The sequence below is a fragment of the Panthera leo genome, chromosome A1, assembly GCF_018350215.1.
Source record: "Panthera leo isolate Ple1 chromosome A1, P.leo_Ple1_pat1.1, whole genome shotgun sequence".
Taxonomy (NCBI): Eukaryota; Metazoa; Chordata; class Mammalia; order Carnivora; family Felidae; genus Panthera; species Panthera leo.
Genome location: NC_056679.1, coordinates 223,169,249 through 223,188,283, shown reverse-complemented (window position 1 = coordinate 223,188,283; position 19,035 = coordinate 223,169,249). Strand labels below are relative to the sequence as shown.

The 19,035-nt window shown below is 35.5% G+C and overlaps 1 protein-coding gene across 4 annotated transcripts in view; it reads right to left on the bottom strand.

The window, feature by feature from the left end:
* Positions 1 to 19,035, bottom strand: part of CDH18 (cadherin 18) — a 532,487-nt gene that overhangs the window by 132,451 nt on the left and 381,001 nt on the right. Inside the window, exon 2 of one of the 4 annotated variants that reach the window (XM_042952835.1) lies at positions 11,650 to 11,720. The exons of the other annotated variants lie outside the window; for them this stretch is intronic. Within the exon in view, the coding sequence (XP_042808769.1) occupies positions 11,650 to 11,704 (55 nt within the window). The 5' untranslated portion in view covers positions 11,705 to 11,720. The remainder of the gene's footprint in view (positions 1 to 11,649; positions 11,721 to 19,035) is intronic. 4 annotated transcript variants of the gene reach the window in all.

The following is a 19,035-nucleotide window of genomic DNA, read 5'->3' as shown; positions in this document are numbered from 1 at the left end:
GGGTGTGGATCACACTCCCCAGCCTGGCTGCAAGTCCTTCCTCAAAGGAGACTCAGCATCACGCATCTGTTTCTACCAAACAGTAACCTTACTTTGCTTCCCCTAATTTCTAGTGGAAACTCTCCTCGTCTTTATAGAAGCTGTACACTACACTGAAAATGCTCATGTGATCTCACTTTTAAGAGTTAGTTCCCTTGTTGCCAAATCCACTGAATAACATCCACTCTCATCTTTCCATCAGCAAACTGGCCACAGAGTACTATCCCTATGTTTTCCGAAGACTTCATTTGTCCTGTCTTCCTCAATTTTACTCACTTCTGTTTTGTATTGCCATTGCTCTCATTTACTTATTGTTATACTAATTTACTTATTAATTTTGACAACAATTTGTCCTTTTCCACTAGAATAAAAGCTCCACAGGGCGAGGATTTTTATTTGTTGTGTTTTCGTTGCTGTGCCCTCATTGCTTAAAACAACCCCCAACCCATAGCTGTCCTTAATGAATATTAGCTGAATGAGTAGAGTGCTTTAAAACCCACGGAAATGCATCGGAGCATCAAGTTTTGAATTTAGAATAATACTAGACAAGATATAAAACAAATAAACCTACTAAATTTAATTTACCTCCTTTGAATATTAAATGTATAAATTTTCCAGGGCTGCTGCAACAAGGTGCCACAAGCTGGGAAGCTTAAAAACAAAAATTTACTGGGGCACCTGGGTGATTCAGTCAGTTAAGAGTCCAACTCTTGATTTTGGCTCAGGTCATGACCTCACAGTTGGTGAGACTGAGCCCTACATAGGGCTCCACAAGCCTGCTTGGGATTCTCTCTCCCTCCCTCTCTGTCTCCCCCTCTCCGACTCACTCTTGCTTTATCTCAAAAATAAACAAATAAACAAATAACTGCTTCACAGTTACAGAAGCTAAAAGTCTGAAATCAAGGTATTGATAGAGTCAGTTCCTTCTGAGGTCTGTGAATGCTAGATCTGTTCTAGGCCTTTCTCTTTAGCTTGTAAATGGCCATTTTCATCCTCACATGGCATTGTTCCTGCATCGTCACATCCTGTTTCCTGTGAGAGTATCTGTATGTCCAAATTTTCCCTTTTCATAAGAATATTACTAATACTGTATCACGGACCATCCTAAGACCTCAATTTAACTTGACTACTTCTGTAAAGACCCTATCTATTTCCAAATAAGGCCACATGCTGAGGGTTAGGAATCCAACATATAAATTTGGGAGTGTGGCAATTCAACCTATGACACTAAGCAAAACAAAAAACAAACAAACAAAAAACAAAAAACAAAAAACGGATCATGCCAAGAAAAAATAAATATATATGGAATATGTAAGCCTGTTCTTTGAGTCTATACTAGTGAAATTCTTTAAGCAAAACCATAAGAGATAGTTTGACCCAAAAGGGATTGGTGAAGACACCCTAAGATAAGAACACAAGATATGAAAATATATGTAAAAGAGTCCAATGTCCAAGTAAGATGGAGATAGAGAAGGACCTTTCTGATGGCAGCCTGAGGAATCTGATGTTAGAGATTATACAAGCATATGAGCATGAAGAGTGGCTTTGGACTGATTCTTTTATCCCTTTATCTATAGAGCCAGTCCTTCCCCCAACTAGTAGTTAAACAGTGCCCACTGGAATCCAGCCCTGTATTAGAGACAGACAAAATCACTGCCTTCATGAAGCTTACATTCTAGAGAAGGCAGATTAGTGAAAAAAAAATTTTAAGCAAAATAATTACCTACATTATATGTAGAAGATTAGGTTGTATTGATTGCTGGGAGGGTGGGGGGTGTGTGAAGCATCTAGTTTGGGCTTGCCGTTTTAATGAGGACTGTAATAGCAGTGTGTTGGAGTTAGCTAGGACTGGATCACAGGAGCAGATTGTTAAAATTTCAAGAATTTGAGAAGCTGGTTAGTAAATATAGCCGTTATTAAAATTAAGTAGTAAATTTACAATTCAACATCGTATTTAAAAAAATAATAAATACTGAAAACTCATAACTTTCTAATTGAATTACTATATTTTACTATTATTTGTGCTCTTGGTGTCATTTATGTCTATTTTATCTATACTGTCGAAATTTTATAGAATGGTGTTATACTTTTGATCCTTTCCCAACTCCATATTCTGTGGTGTCATCTTAGTAATTTGAAAATCATTGGCAGTGTAAGTATTTTCACAAGGGAATTCAGCAAATGCGACTAAATCAAGGTTCCATTTACTGATTCAGTGATTGCCTAGACCTGAGAAAGTAAAGCATTATTAAACTCACATGTGTAACAATTACATTTTGAATATATGAAAAGTTGATAAAATATTTTAAGGAAAACTTAGAAAAAATATTCATGTAATTGATTAAAAAGTGAAGTACATACAGACATCTTTTAACTACACATTAATATAAACAAAAAATATTAACCAGCACCCAAACTTATTTGTCAATGACCTGAGCAACTTCTTTGCTGAATTAGCATTATTTATTTTAAGATTCTGGCAATATTCGTTGAGTTACAACAATAGGTGGTGAATGGATGCAAAGGTTTGACAAAAAAAATCAACATAAGCATTCTGTTAGAATCAATAGGCTATGTGGAATTTACCATAAAGTGTAATGCATGTTTTATAACTGTAAATTGGGTGTTTCATGTCTTTCATACCAGTAAAATAGCAATAAACATATGTACTTATATAAATGCATATATATCTCTGGTTGTTAAATATTTACTAGCACACCACTGACTGCTAGGGACAAATAGACTTGAAAGAGGTGACAGAAAAGAGTTACAGGCAAAAGGAGTAACACGTACAAAGGCTTTAATGTGGGTGCTCTCTAGCTTATTGGAGGGTAATTTGCAAAGCCAGCATCTCTAAAGCAAAAAGAACAAGAAGAGATGAGATCAGAATGTCATGATGGGTCAGATTACTTACAGACAGGCACATTATTGCAAGGCCTTCAACTCTGGCCATAAATGAGATGGGAAGCCACTGGAGGCTTTGAACAAAAGCATGACACGATCTGATCTATTTTAATGTGACTGTTTTAGCTGCTGTGTTGGGAAAAGACTGTGTGGAAGAAGGGTGGAATTAAGGAGGTAGGTTAGGAGATATTTACAATAAAGTCAGTTAAAATATACGTGAAGAGATATGGTTGGAAATGGGGTATATCTTGAAGGTAGGGTTTGCTGATGGATAGATTTGTTATAGGAAAGCAAAACAGTAATGGAGTATAACCCAAGATTTTTGGACTAAATAAAAAAAGCTGTGAGAGCAGTGTGTGGGGAGTAGTTGGAGTTCAGGAATTTGACTTTGGACTTTCTCTGCGATATGGGTCCAAGACATGGGGCAGAGATGTTCATTAGGCACACATAATGTTCGTGTTCAGAGGAACAGTCCAGACTAGCCTTATAAATGTGGTCAGCATAAAGATAGTACTTGAAGCCATTAAACATGATGATATTAGCAAAGGAATGAGTGCCCAGAAGACATTCAAATAGGCCAGGGAGTTTGGGAGAAAATATGGAAGTAAAACATAACCAGTAATCATTGAGAAAAGAAACCAAGAGAATGTAACATCCTAGAAAAGTATTTCAAGGAACAGAAACTAATCCAACGTGACAAATGCTGTTGCTAAGTCAAGTCTGATGTGATCTGAGCAGTGTAGGAAATGAATGGAAATCAGGGACACCATAATGGGAAACATGGCAGTCAGATCTAAACTTAACCATAGGTATGAAATGAAGAAAAGAATATGTGAGACAATTTGGAGTAAATTTTTAAGGACAAGACAACTGATTGGATGTAGGGTAGAAGGGAAGGGGAATGATTCAAATGTCTCTTGATTAGTTGGCTTAAGGAGTGGGGTCAGTGACAAATCTCTCTACAAGATTAGAAGTAGAATATAAAGATCAGTGAAGAGAGTGTTAATTCATGGCTATATTGACTTTTATGTGCTTAAAAGCTATCTTTGTGAAAAAGACTGATGAGTAGTTGAACGCATTCAGTAGAAAGGTCTGGGTTGGCAAGTCAGGATAATAATGATAGTTATAAAGAAATGAATAGATATAAACTCACTCTTGCCCAACATAATGAAGAGAGTGCCACTTAATACAATTGATGGCCTAAATTGCTCTCTATTGAGTCTTCATTCCTTTCATTGTATACTAAAATTTTAATAATCAGGACAGAAAATAAAATATTTTATGAAAAAACAGGCAAGTGAGATAAAAAATCAGTGCATCTAATTTTAATGTATATAAAACAATAAAAGACTTTTAACTGAATATAATATTGTTCTGTTTCTTCTATAAATATGACTATTGGATGGACAGAATTAGCAGAGTTACTCCTTTATGTTAGCAAGATATGAGTCTGGTTGGTTTAAACAAAAGTATGAAAACAGCTGGACTACACTGAATTTTCCTCAACCATATTTGGAGGATTTTTGCACAATATAGGGATCATTTAGAGACTCTTAGAAATTAGACAACATGTCCCAAAAGTGGAAGAAAAAAATTACGGTAAAAAAGCTAATTTAAGAAGGAGGGGAGTAGATTATTTTTTTATTATTTTTTAAAATTCCTGATGTAAACAATCCATCTACAATCCCACCGCTGCCATTCATGTCTTAGTTATCAAAGTGGCTCTTCCTTTGTCAAGCTATATCCTACATGAAACCTGCCAACTGGAATTAATATACATAGACTCTGCCCTATTGTAGCTTTCTGTATTCCATTAAATAGCATACACGGTTAGGAGGAATCCATTGTTTTATTGTCGTTGTTGTTTGTTTGCTTGGTTGGTTTGTTTGGTTTTTGGCTTGTGCATGTTTATGTGTTTTGTTTTGTGTTTGCAGCTAAGAATGCTTCCAGGGTGTAAAGTGGACCAGGATCCTACAGTTTGGAGTAGCCACTTTCTATTTATCATCTCAAGATCTTTCTTCAACCAATAACTTGCCATTCACCAGCTTTTCATTTTGTTTCTTAGTAGGGGGACAAGGTGGGGGAAAAAAAAAAGAACTAAGAACCTAAGGCAGCCTAGGAAGAAAGTAGAAAATACAGCATTAATCAGTATAATGTACTCCAGACTGAATACAAAGATCTGGTTCCCTGAAAATATTTGGGAATTCTCTGTACAGAATTATTTAACATTTGAAGAATGATTTATATTAGAGAGCAAGATATAATCAGAAAAGGATATGGAACAAGGATTGAACTAGGGAGGCAATTAACATGGCAAATGATGGCTGAGGAAGAAATACTAAATGGGGCATTGATTTAGTTATTCAGAGACTTTTTCTATTAAAACAAACCCAGAAATCATATCACTTTTGTTGATTTAGAACCTTTTGCTGCTTATTTTAATACTGTTCACTCTTAGGGTTCCAGAGAACCTATAAATGTCTTTCCACTGATTCAAGTACCATTCATCAAAGTTACAGCATGAGCTCACTAGGCAAGAGTTTACACATCTTGCTTTGATTTCCCTTCCAGAAATAATTCTAAAAGGAATTAACTAAAGAGAGAGCACCAAATGTGAGCACAGGTAAGCCTGAGATACTTAATGTGTATAGGTAATTGAGACAGTATATCTAGTTGGGATTTTCAGGTATTCTCAGTTAATTTAGAAGAAACAGAGTAATACACATGAGCATCACTCTTTTATTTTACTCCTTCTTTATGTTACTTGAGGTCCAAAATGATTATATATTGTCAATGTTTGTGTTGATTTATAATAGAAATTTGTTTACTCAAGCCTTGTGTGTGTGTGTGTGTGTGTGTGTGTGTGTGTGTGTGTGTGTATATATATATATATATATATATATATATATATATATATATATATATATATTACTTCTTAATATCTCCTTTATGGGAACTTTAGCAAGGTCACTGAACCAACCAGTCATTTCTCAAACTCTGAGGCTATTTTCAGATTATAGGCTGGGTCAAGACACCTTACAATATACCAGAACAACATTCAGAGCTTTGTTGAAGGACTTATAAAGTATCTAAGGAACTTACATTTTACTCATAAAAAATGAAGACAAGATAATATTGTTTTTTTGAAGTACTGAAGAAATACAGATAGCAATCATCCAATAACATTTAAAATCACTCAGAGAATGATGCCTGGGTGACTCAGTAGGTTAAGTGTCTGACTTTGGCTCAGGTCATGAGCTCACAGTTTGTGAGTTAGAGCCCAGCATCAGCCTCTGTGCTGACAGTGGGGAGCCTGGAGCTCACGCAGAGTTCCATGTCTCCCTCTCTGCTGCCCCTCCCCCACCCCTGCTCGCGCGCACGCTCTCTCTCTCTCTCTAAGATAAACATTTAAAAAATAAATAAAAACATAAAATCACTCAGAGATAGTAAGTGCCACATGTTGTTACTGTCATTAAAATTTACATTTGTAATGAACTATTTGAAAAATATTTTGTATTCAGCCACAATAAAAGCATGAAATCTTGCCATTTGCAGCCACATGGGGGGACCTTAAGAGCATCACGATAAGTGACATAAGTCAGAGAAAGACAAATACTGAATGTTCTCATATATTTGTAGAACCTAAAATCAAAAAACAAAAACAAAAACCTCACAGATACAGAAAACAGATTGTTGGTTTCTAGAGACAAGCAGGGAGTAGGTAAAATGGGAGAAGGAGGTTGAAAAGTAAAAACTTATTTATAAAATAAATAAGTCACGGAGGTGTAATGTACAGCATGGTGACTATAGTTAGTAATACTGTGTTGAATATTTGAAAGTTGCTAAGGGTAGATCTTAAAAGTTCTCATCACAAGAAAAAAAAAATTTAACGATGTAAGGTGACAGACGTCAACTAGACTTATGACAATAAGTCATCATTTCACAACATGTGTACTGTTGGATTATTATGTTGTACATCTAAAAATAATGTCAATTATGCCTCAATAAAAATAACATTTCTTATTCCATTTAATATTTTGAAAAATTTACTGTTTTTTTTTTTCTATTTTAAACTCCACTTTTTGATCACCAATTGCATGCTTTAGTCATTGGGCTTTTCCCTAAACTATATTTGTAAAAATGACATACTTAACTTTGGTAATATAGTGTGGTTGATGGTCTAGGGTCTAAAATCAATTGCCTACGTTCAAACCTTGGTTCCACCATTCCCTTGCCTAGCTTTCCTCAGCTGTAACATGGAAACAATACTAAATATTTTATTTGATTAATGTGAAATTATATTAGTTAATTCATGAAAACATTTAGAATAATGCATATTATATAGCATATCCTCAATACAGTTATCATCTGCCTTTTTTTTAAAGAAAAGGCATTTCTGTTTTTCAGTTTTGTTAAAAAAAATGGGCATATATATATATTTTTTTCCAAAGCAAAAATGCAAGTCAGAAACTTCACAGTTCAAGAAGTGTTCTCTGATTTGCATTTTCCCCCCAGAGAATTTAGAACCCTGAGCTATTTGTTTCCATCGCCCCAGCACTGGCAGCATCTCAATCCATAGCTCCAGAGGTTTGCATTTTTTATATTTGCAATACCTGTTACAATTGTATCTCTTAACCATGTTTTCTACAGGTTTTTATCCAAAAGTCCACTTATTTCCCCATCATTCTTTCTGATTTTCTTTTCAGTTAATGTAAAGCTTTTATGCTACTTCCAAACCCAGGGTTCTTTCCTTTAAAGACTTTTTCCTTTAATCTGAACTATATCGGCAGGCCTTTATTATACACGGTCATGAGTCATTTGTCTCCAGGTACGTGCGTATGTACATAATCATGAATACCATCCATGTGCTGAGTATAATGTTAAAGATAATTTTTGCAGCCATTTCACTTGTCACCTTACTGACTTTGGTCCTTGCTTACCAAAATATAGGTTTATGGAACACTTAAAAATCTACTATTTCCCATCTTTTCTTTTGAATTTGGTCACCACCACTTAGGTGAAGAAGAAGAACTTTATGTGTCCCACCCTCCCTGTGTCTTAGGTGTGTGCCTTCCATGGAAGCGTCGCCCCCATGCCTTCGTGCACGTTCTCCAAATGACTGCTGTCTGATTCACAGCAGCCCGCAAAGATTGCTCTGATTGCTGGAAGCCTCGAGGTAGAGAACACAGTGATGTCCCAAGTAGTGGTCAATGCAGTGTATTCATTTATACTGTATTAATTGGTCTCCAGTCTGCATACCTAGCTCCTTGTCCTAAAAAAAATATAAAATTCTTATATGTTCTGGTCTCTGTGATGTGTCTTTACCCTATAGTAGATTATATATTGCCCTCAGATTTTACATTACAGTTCTGACAAACAGAATTAATAATGAAGCAAAGATATCAGCTAAATCTCTGTCAACAGATATTAAATGTGGCCTATTTCCTCCGATTGCATTTTGCATGTTAATACAACCAAATTCTAACAAATTACAAATCACCAAAATCATTCAGTTAATGCCTTCAATGAAGCAATCAATTCAGGGAGCATTGATTGCATTATCACTTGCTAAATACTTAGAACAAATAGGGATACAGAGCACAGTCCCAAAGCAGGTACGTACACAGATTAACTAGCATGACTTTTTTTTAACATTAGATAACATGAGTTCAATCTATTACTTCAAACACTGTTTTAAAAATGGATTTAGAGAATGAGATGTGGAAGGGTTGGATAGCTCCTAATTAATATTTAAATTATTTTCTGGCTGCTGAAACATGTAGGCTCTCACTGAAATGACGGGGAAGACCCTGGATATAATTATTCTGTTCGATTAACTTCCTACTTGTACCTTGGAAATGTTGTTCACATTCAAGCCAAGCTCTTTTTCCCTGAGGTATTCTTGTAATGGCACGTAGGAATTTAAGATAAAGGAAAGGATTTCTCTCATGTAATATCATATCAACGCTATTTCTGCAGAACTATTTATACTGTGTGAAAGAAAAAGCTTATAAAGAACTATATTTTGATACATAACCATAGCATTACCTCGTAGAGCAAGATGATATGTTTTTTTCTTTTTTCTTTTTTTTCTGCTTTTCCACACTAGACATCGAGGCAGTGCTGAAAACAATGTATTGATTAAAAGCATGGGCTCCGAAGACAGACTACATAGAGTCCAAATCCTATTCTCACTGATTAACCATGTGACTTTAAGGAAATTCATTCTCCATGACTCAGTTTCCTCCTTTAGAAAATGTGGGTTATGACTGTTTATCTTGAGAGACGGCTGTTGTAATGATTAAATAAAAGAGCATGTGCGAAGCACTTAGAAAGCTGCCTAGAAAAGCATAAGTGAAATCATAGACAAAAATTAGTATTGTCCTGTTTTTATTATACTACATGTGTCAGGATGACCAGATAATATAATAAGTTTCTGGGAAATATTCTCTCAGAGAAGATGCTTGGATGAACATTGCTCTCACAAATTTTTTAGTATTTTGAAGTTTACCAAGCTTTGTAACATGATGTAATTTTTAACTGAAAATGGACCTATGAGGTGAGAGATTATGATATTTATGCATTACTCCCAGTTTGTTGATGATGACAAAGGCACAAAATATCAAATAAGTCATCTATGGCCTAACTCATCTAGGCCTATGTAACCAGAAATGCCTACCAGAGTGTTTTATATTTTACTATAGTCAACTGTTTTTTTTTTCAATATTTACTTATTATTTTTGAGAGAGAGAGAGGGAAGGAGGGAGGGAGAGAGAGACAGAGAGAGAGAGAACGTGAGCTGGGGAGCTAGGGAGGGACAGAGAGCAAGGGAGACACAGAATCCAAAGCAGGCTCCAGGCTCTGAGCTGTCAGAACAGAGCCCAAAGTGGGGCTGGAACTCATAAACCCTGAGATCATGACCAGAGCTGGAATCAGATGTTTAATCAACTGAGTCTCCCAGATACCCCATAGTCAACTGTTTTGACATATGAATATAAGATCTCTATGTTGATGTTTAGTCTTTAGGTGATTCTTCTTAGATTATGTAAAAATAAAATTTACATATGCCAATGCATGTGGGAACTCTAGAAATTGTCTTCCAGGTTTAATTTTCATGTCAAAGAGGTGACATTGTGCCCCATGTCAAAGAGGCACAATTGCTATTGTGCTTTTTATTATTATCATTATTATTATTATTATTATTATTATTATTATTCTCTTTGAGAAACCACTCCTGGAAGACCACAAGAAACTAGAGATGAGTGTTTGTCAAACTCTTGATAATACAGTCCTTTATTATTGGATGTTGTATTTGATGGTTGGAAATATATGTGGCAACTGGAGGTTAAACCTAATGAATAAGTGATTTAGGTAGATGATTATTTTTTATCATTTTTAAATTTTTTTAAAGTTTATTTATTTTTGAAAGACAGAGACGGAGTGCAAGGTTGGGGGGTTGCAGAGAGAGAGGGAGACACAGAATCCAAAGCAGGCTTCAGGCTCTGAGCTGTCAGCACAGAGCCCAACATGGGGCTCAAACTCACGAACTGTGAGATCACCACCTGGCCAAAGTTGGATGCTCAACCGACTGAGCCACCTAGGTGCGACAGAGATCTAGGTAGATGATTATGATGTGTTTGAGCCAAAAAATAAATAAATAAATAAAGGGAAAGAGTATAAATTCTTATGAAGCAGGCTTTGTGTGTGTGTGTGTGTGTGTGTGTGTGTGTGTGTGTGTATCTATCTACCCATCTTTTGAATTATTTTACCTTTTTGTTTTGTATTACAAATTATCTCTGAGTTTGATTTTGAAAGAGGCCTTCAAAGATATGTTTAAAAACCTTAACATGGTTTTACAGAATATAATTCTCCAAAGTAATTGCCTTGAAGAGTTACAATCATTTTTATGTGTTTTGGCAGAGGAAAAATAGACATTCCCATTAATTTTTAGTCAAAATGTATATTTATTACAGGTGATGGCAGCAAGGGAAAATTTTCTCAAAGTAAAGAGGAATTTTTCTCTTACTAAAGTGCCAATGAATTGTGAAAAATTACCCATAAAACCACTATTTGCTGAAATAGACCTGGCTCAATCGATGATTTTCAATTACCAAGTTAAAAAGCCCTCCCCTGATTTTTATATAGTCTGATTCGCTTAGAGCAATAAACACTACAAAAAAGGATTATAAGCTGCAGATTTTACAACTAGGTCTGCAGCTTAATTAATAAACATTAATCACTCTTTTCACGGTTCAAAAACCATGTACAAACATTTTTCCAACCAAAAATGATACTTTTTTATTTGTTTTGGTGAAAGTGTTTTACTTTATTTTTTATGTTTTGTAAATGTTCAGTCAACATAATGTACCTTGAGAGTATAAAGAAATGTGTTGGTAATTTAAATTTTAATTATTTACCTGTAAAATTTTTGATTAGCAATTTTCACATACACTCCCATCTCTAATCTCCAAAATGTGTTATCAATACACATTAAATTCAAGCTATTTTCATCTGTAGAGACAAAATGACTTACATAGACTTGTGGAATTACCATAGTCACTAAAAGAAGAACAAGAAGAATAAAATGCAAAAATCATGATGATGTATATTCTTTGATGAATCTCTACTCCTATTGGCAATTTGCAAGCATGAAGTTTTTTTTGTTGTTGTTGTTTTTTTACCTTTTTTACATAACTATGGATTTACCTTTTATAAGCAATGCGATTCTTCTTTCAGCCAGAAATGACAGAATAAATACCATCTTCTCTCAAGCAAAACTGAAAGAAAAAGACTGAATCAAAACCATCTGTGCCTCTTTTCTTAATGGAGTTTTGCTCCTCTGGGGAAAATTAAAGTAGAGCTTTTGGAAATCTGCAAATTGTAGGTAGGGTTTTTGTTGTTGTTGTTGTTGTTGTTTGTTTGTTGTTTTTGTCTTTGTTTTTTTCCGGAGAGATTCTTTTTATTCCTGCTAAATTGGGAATACTATAAATGCCGATAATAACCCTGAGCCTTTACTTAATACCAAACTTTGTTTTGTCCTTGACTCCACACTCCTGATCCTTATGTCTTGCTCTAATTGCTTTTCTTATTCCATCACAGTCACGACCTTCTAGCAAGATGTGTAATGTTATCTTTATTATGCTTTTATTGTTTGTTTTCTGTCTTCCCTTCACCACCCCCAACAACTAGAACGCAAGCCAGGTGGTCATGGATAAGGATCTGTTTTGTTTGCAGGCACACACCAAGCACATGAGTAGATGCTTGACAAGTAACAAGTTGTCAGTACATCCCTGTTAAATGAAATGATAACTTAATACATGACAAGATGATCATTAACGTGGCCTGCAGCATACCAGGCACCATAGCTTTTTGCAAAATTCTTAGACATTTTATAGTCAAAGTGTGGTGCCTGGAGTGAGTGACAGCATCAGACTCCAGCACTTGCTGGAAATGCAAACCCAGACCTGCCAATTCTGAATCTGCACTTTTATTTTTCATAAAACCCTGTACCTCACCCTTTGTAATATCATTAACAAAACAAAACAGAACAAAGCAAAACCTTTGGGGAGCCTGGGTGGCTCAGTTGGTGAAGTGTCCAACTTTGACTCAGGTCATGATCTCACGATTCGTGAGTTCGAGTCCCTCATTGGACTCTGTGCTGACAGCTCAGAGACTGGACCCTGCTTCGGATTTTGGGTCTCCTTCTCTGCGGGGGATAAGCTTAGAAATCTCCCAGGCTTACACCAATGGGTTAACAATGCATAAGGAAATAAAAGGCCATAGGATGTTCACACCTGAGTTTGGGTAAACAAGACAAGGCAACCAAGAATACGGAGATGCAAAGGCAGCCCAGAATAGAGAAGAAGTACAGAACCCCCAGAATAGAGAGGGAGAGGCAAAGGCCCAAAAGTAAGGTATATTTTTGTGCCCAATACATAGGTATATGAAATAAACAAGGTTAGACATTCAGGGCAGAATTGTTCCCCAATTTAGTACTGTAGCAAAACCTGTTTTCACAGGAGGAAGGACCAAGTTAGGTAAATAGGTGAATTGGGCTATAGACCGCTGCACTGCAGGTGAAGCAGCCCAAGTAGAGATGATTAACAAAAGAAAATGTGCCTTGTTAACTCTGAGGTTATTTCCCCTATCTGTCTCATCCCCTAGGCTAGCTAAGAAAACAGAGGTGCTGTCGCATGTCCGCTCTAAACAACCTTCTGCCCGACTGCCCAGCTCTCGGAATTTGTTTTGTATTAACCTAAATCCCTAACGCCGAATATCATCAAGACCCCCTTTCCCTCATGTCCACAAGTTAATGTTCACAGATTCATTGTGTCTTTGTGCACATCCATCACCATGTTTGTAAACCTTCTGATCCTAATAAAGACGGGGCAAGGACCCTTACTCGGGGCTCTTGTCTTTTCCTGGACATTAAGCCATCTCTTGCTTTTCATCCTGCGTTCTGCTCTCTTGCTAGACAAGAGAGAACTTTAGACACTTAGGACTTTAGAGAGTCTACGACACTTCTCTCACTGTCCCTCCCCTGCTTGTGCTTTGTCTCTCTTTCAAAAAAAAAACATTAAAAATAATAAAAAATTAAAAAAAACTTCCATTATGCAAGTCATCTGGGTCATTTGTTAATTTCTTCCTCTTTTGCCTGTTTTATAGGAAGAAATTCCTCTCTGTTCCCTGTCCCGTCAATATTACAGTAAGTTGGGACCTGCATTTCTTAAGTACATTTAAGCAATTACTGGATATTTTGCATGAACTGTGTACGTTCAAGCATTGTCTTCCTTTCTAACGTGACTGATAAGAGATAATTGACCAAGTTATACACAGTTTCTTGATTTAGGTCCAAATTTTATTTGGAACAAGTGATTACTGGCTGTGGCTTTTGGGAAAGAGGGCAACTTGAGGAAACCACTCACTTAGGTTCTAACTGAATTGACCAAAGAAATGTTCTCATAGGGGAAAATCTACTCAACATGGTAAAAGTGCCATCCGAGCAACATAAGCTTTTAGGGATTAATCTTTAATGCAGTTTGAAAACCAGATGAGAGGCAAATTCTTAGGGATAAAGTGTACATTTTTCCTAATCCTCTGGCATGTGTCACAGGAAACACATAAACAGCGTCTTAATTTTACTTCACCAACAAACTCTAATGAGTAGGTGCTAGAAGACAGATGAAAGCAATATGTTCAAGACCAGTGTTTTGTGCTGTGTTGCTAAATCATTCTGAATCACCTGTGTCCAGAAGCCTAGCACTAGCAAAACAACAATAAACAGAAAGCAGATAACTCATTAGAACTGCAGTTCTTTCTTCCCTTGAAGAAGAGTTCAAGGTTCTTCTCTGACATTGTGGGTCACAACGAGGAAGACGTTAGGCTGAAATTATCCCATAGAAGTTGGAAAAATCCAGATGATGAAATGCTGTTTTTTTCTATATATGGATGTTTCAAAAGTAAATAAATTAAATAAACCAAAAACAAAACAAAACAAAAAACAAAAAAAAAAACAAAAAACAAAAACAAAAAACAAAACAAAAAAAACACACAGGAAAAAAAATAACAGGATTTTTCCTACTATGATATTTTTTTTTCCCTCTGTTCCAGTTTGTCTGGTCCCAGTAGCATGTTCGCTGCTGCTGTACCTCTGAAATAGTAATGCCATGTTCTTGCAAACCAGCTCTCAACTTCTGATCCCAGCTAGGAATTTCAACAGCTTTTAGATTAATAGTGTGCAGCCCCAAAGAGAAGTCACTCATACACTGGAGATAATTTAAGGATGGCTTCTTCGCATGCTAGCTAAGACTCAGTCTTCTAAAATGAGAATGTCCAAGTTTGCATTAGGTCTTTTACTGAAGTTTTGAACTTGGTTAAATTATTAATCTCTTTGAAAAAATAAGTTACTTGATCTCTCTGAATTTAATTATCTGCTATGTGAAATCAGATAATAGCAGTACCCGGTTCATCGTACCGTTGATAGGATAAAATGAGGTGAAACATAGGAAATACCTAAAACAGTGCTTGCATGTGATAGCTACTTAATACATGTTATCTAATGAGACTGTCATTTCAAAATGTAAGCAGTAGGCTATATGAAGATAACTTATTTCATCTTAAGAAATTGCCACAACCACCCAAACTTTTAGCAACTATCACCATGGTCAGCCAGCACTCATCAACTTCCAGTCAAGACCTTCCACCAACAAAAAGATGATAACTCCTTGAAAGCTTGGAAGATGATTAGCATTTTCTAGCAATGAAGTATTTTTTTAAATAAATGTTTATTCACTTTTTAGAGAGTGTGAGCAGGGAAGGGGCAGAGAGAGACGGAGACAGAGGATTCAAAGAAGGCTGGGCTCTGACTGCAGAAAGCCTGATGCACGGCTTGAACCCACAAACCATGAGATAGTGACAGGAGCTGAATGTGACCCTCAACTGACTGAGCCGCCCAGGCGCCCCACAGTCAAGTATTTTTAAGTATTTTAAAATGCATGTCTGTTGTATTTTTTAGACATAATGTTATTGCACATATAACACGCTGCAGTATAACACGCACTAGGAAACCAAAACATTCATCAGCTTGCTTTATTGTGGTGCCCATTAACCCAACCCACAATATCTCCAAGGTAAGCCTGTAATAGAAAGAGATTAAATGAAGTAATTGGATAGAGGATATATAATGAAGGTATAATGAATTGGCTGCAAGGTGTGGGAGAAGTGAAAAATCAGAATGGCTTCTTGTTTGTTTTCCGTTTTTTGTTTTTGTTTTTGTTTTTTCTGTTTATGTGTGTTTGTTTTTGGCCTGAAGAACCAGAAGAATGGGCTTGTCATTTACTGAGATGAAGAAGACTGGAATACAAATTAAAATATGGCCTACATTAAGAAAAACGCATTTCAAAAAACGCAAAATTAATTATTGAATCTAAATTAAAAATCTAGAAGCAATAAGCTAACAGTATTAATACCAAAACATTCCAATTAAATACATGATGTTAAAAACATATTGAAATTGTCCTTTAGAGAAGAGTTTTAAGAAGCACATAATAAGAGAGAAAAGTTGATATGGAGAAATTTTTCAGTATCTTGTAAGTGAAAATGAAATCATTAAAGTTGATAAAATATAGCACAGGCCATGTTCAAAGATAGAAGGGGAAGAGCAAAGGATGGATGAGGATCAGGTACAGGAGAAAACTTTTTGACTGGAAGATAATGGATTTTCAGGTCAAAAATGCTTAGTTACTAAGTGTTGGTGAGGATGTGGTGGGAACGCAAACTGGTGCAGCCACTGTGGAAAACAGTATGGAGGTGCCCCAAAAAGTTAAAAATAGAACTACCTGCACTACTGGGTGTTTACCCAAAGAATACAAAACACTAATTCAAGAGGATACACGCAATCCTTTGTTTATAGCAGCATTGTCTACAATAGCCAAGATATGGAAGCAGCCCAAGTGTCCATGGATAGATTAATGGAGAGTGTAGTATGTTTATATTTGTATATAAAGTGTATATATAAGTGTATATACATATATTTATATGTATATAATATACATATTATGTATGTGTATACATGTATACATACATATATGTATATATATGTATGTATACATGTATACACATGCATATATGTATGTGTATACATGTATATAGATGTATATACATATATATGTATATAAGTGCATACATATATATGTGTACTTGAGTATATATTCCATTATATTGTATAAAATATATAGAAATATAATGGAATATATATATTGGAATATATATAATGGAATTTTATATATAACGTAAAAATAATAAACACAAATATATAGTATATAGCATATAATATATAAATATATATATATATATACATATTTATAATATAATGGGGAAATATATATAGGAGTATATAATGGAATACTACTTAGCCATAAAAAAGAATGAAATCTTGGATTTCACCATGAATGGAGTTAGATAGTATAATCAAAGTGAAATAAGTCAATCAGAGAAAGACAAATACCATATGATATCATTCATATGTGGAATTTGAGAAACAAAACAAATGAGCGAAGGGGGAAAAAGAGAGATAGGCAAACCAAGAAACAGACTCTTAACTATAGAGAACAAACTAATGGTTACCAGAGGGGAGGTGGGTGGGGGCATGGTTTAAATAGTTGGTGGGGATTAAGGAGTGTGTTTGTCATGATAAGCACTAGGTGATATGTAGTATATGTTGAATTGCTGCATTGTACATCTGAAATTAATTTAACACTGCACGTTAACCAACTGGAATTAAAACAAAAACTTATCAAAATTTCAAATTAAGTAAATTAAGCTGAAAATTAAATAAGAAATTTAAAAATGTTCTTAGTTGAGAGCAAGAATATGATAAAAGGGAATGTCATTGAAAAAAAACTGATGCAGTTTTTTTTTTCTTTTTTTAATTTCAAACTTAATTGCAGATTTTGGTATATTTACAAGCCCACCTCCCCAGGAAAGAAATGTGGTCTCACAAGATAAAGTTAGAGGAGTTATGGTTCTTACTGACATTCCTAACATAAGGGCAAGAAATGCAAAATTTTGAATCCCTTAGGCAATTAGAGAAAGATGCAATTTAAGGAGGGCTTTGTAGTGGGTCCCAAAGGCCAGACCCAAGCAGGCAGAGGCAATTTAGAAGCAGCAATCTCCTTTCTGCAGCAGCATTTGCTCAGGGAACAGGTCCAGTGAATTGGAAGGTCAGTGCCTGAAAACCTAGGCCAATTCAGCCGCAGATTGATCACGCACCACTTGCTCTGCTCCTGCATTTTCTTTTACTAGTTTTGCACTGATGATGCTATATCATGCAGGAGGTTGGGGGGTCCATCCCACATGTCTGAAAACCCTAATTTCTCTTATCAGTATAAGAAAATTGAGAAAATCAGTAAACTATTCCTGTTAGATGAAAACATAGCTGTGCAGGCAGAAAAGATGACATGATGGGCTTTAAAGTAACTTGCTGAAAAACTTTCAATCTACATATTTGAAAGAGTCTTGGATTCAAGAACTATAGTGAAACATATCTCAGCTAAATGCCATGTTCATTTAATGCCTTAATTATAGAGAGACAAAGTCAGATTAGACATTCTGGAGTGTCTCTTCAGTAACTAAATACTACCAATTAATGCTCACATTTTGTTGTTTCTTTTCAGATTCAACTTTTAAACCAAATACCAGTCTCTAATTAAATCTTCATCTTTCCTCTTTTGGAAAATCTTCATCTTTCGATCTTTTTCCATTGGTGCAGGAAATCTCTTTATCTTTGATGATAAATTATTTTATTATTAGGTGTTAATTTTTTTCATCATTTTGAAAATTCATTAAAGAAAAAGAACTTATGTGGTTTTTTGTTTGTTTGTTTTGTTTTTGTTTTGTTTTGTTTTGTTTTTTGGTGCAAAGGGGTGTTTTTATGAAAGCAGGGGACAGGACCTGTGGGCAGACAGAGCTGCCCCGTGAGGAATGAATGTTTACGTACTTTTAAGTTGGGGTGGGTATGGATAAGGAAAGTCTCTAAAAGGATTTTTATATGTTAAAGAAGACTTACAAGATCCTAAAGAAAAAAAATCTTGATTTTTGAACCAATAACACTTCTGCCTAAATGACTTCAAATATTCTCCTTCTCTCTTAAACTTCACAATAAATCACATTTTCTACATGGAAGATTTCTTTCTCACTTTAAGTGAGAAAAAATATATATCTATTTAACATTGTTTTTAATGTTTATTTATTTTTGAGAGACAGGAAGAGGCAGAGTGCAAGCAAAGGAGGGGCAGAGAGAGAGAGGCAGACACAGAATCCGAAGCAGGCTCCAGGTTCTGTGCTGTCAGCACAGAGCCCGACGTGGGCCCAAACTGAGGAACCACGGGATCATGATCTGAGCCAAAGTCTGACGCTTAACCCACTGAGCAACCCAGCTGGCCCATATATGTCTTTAAATGAAATGAAAAGATTTGCCTTGTTTTGTGAGGCTAGTTATGTATTCTTCTTTTTTATTATTTTTTCCCCAATGTTTATTTATTTTTGAAAGACAAAAAGAGACAGAGTGCAAGCAAGGGAGGGGCAGAGAGTGAG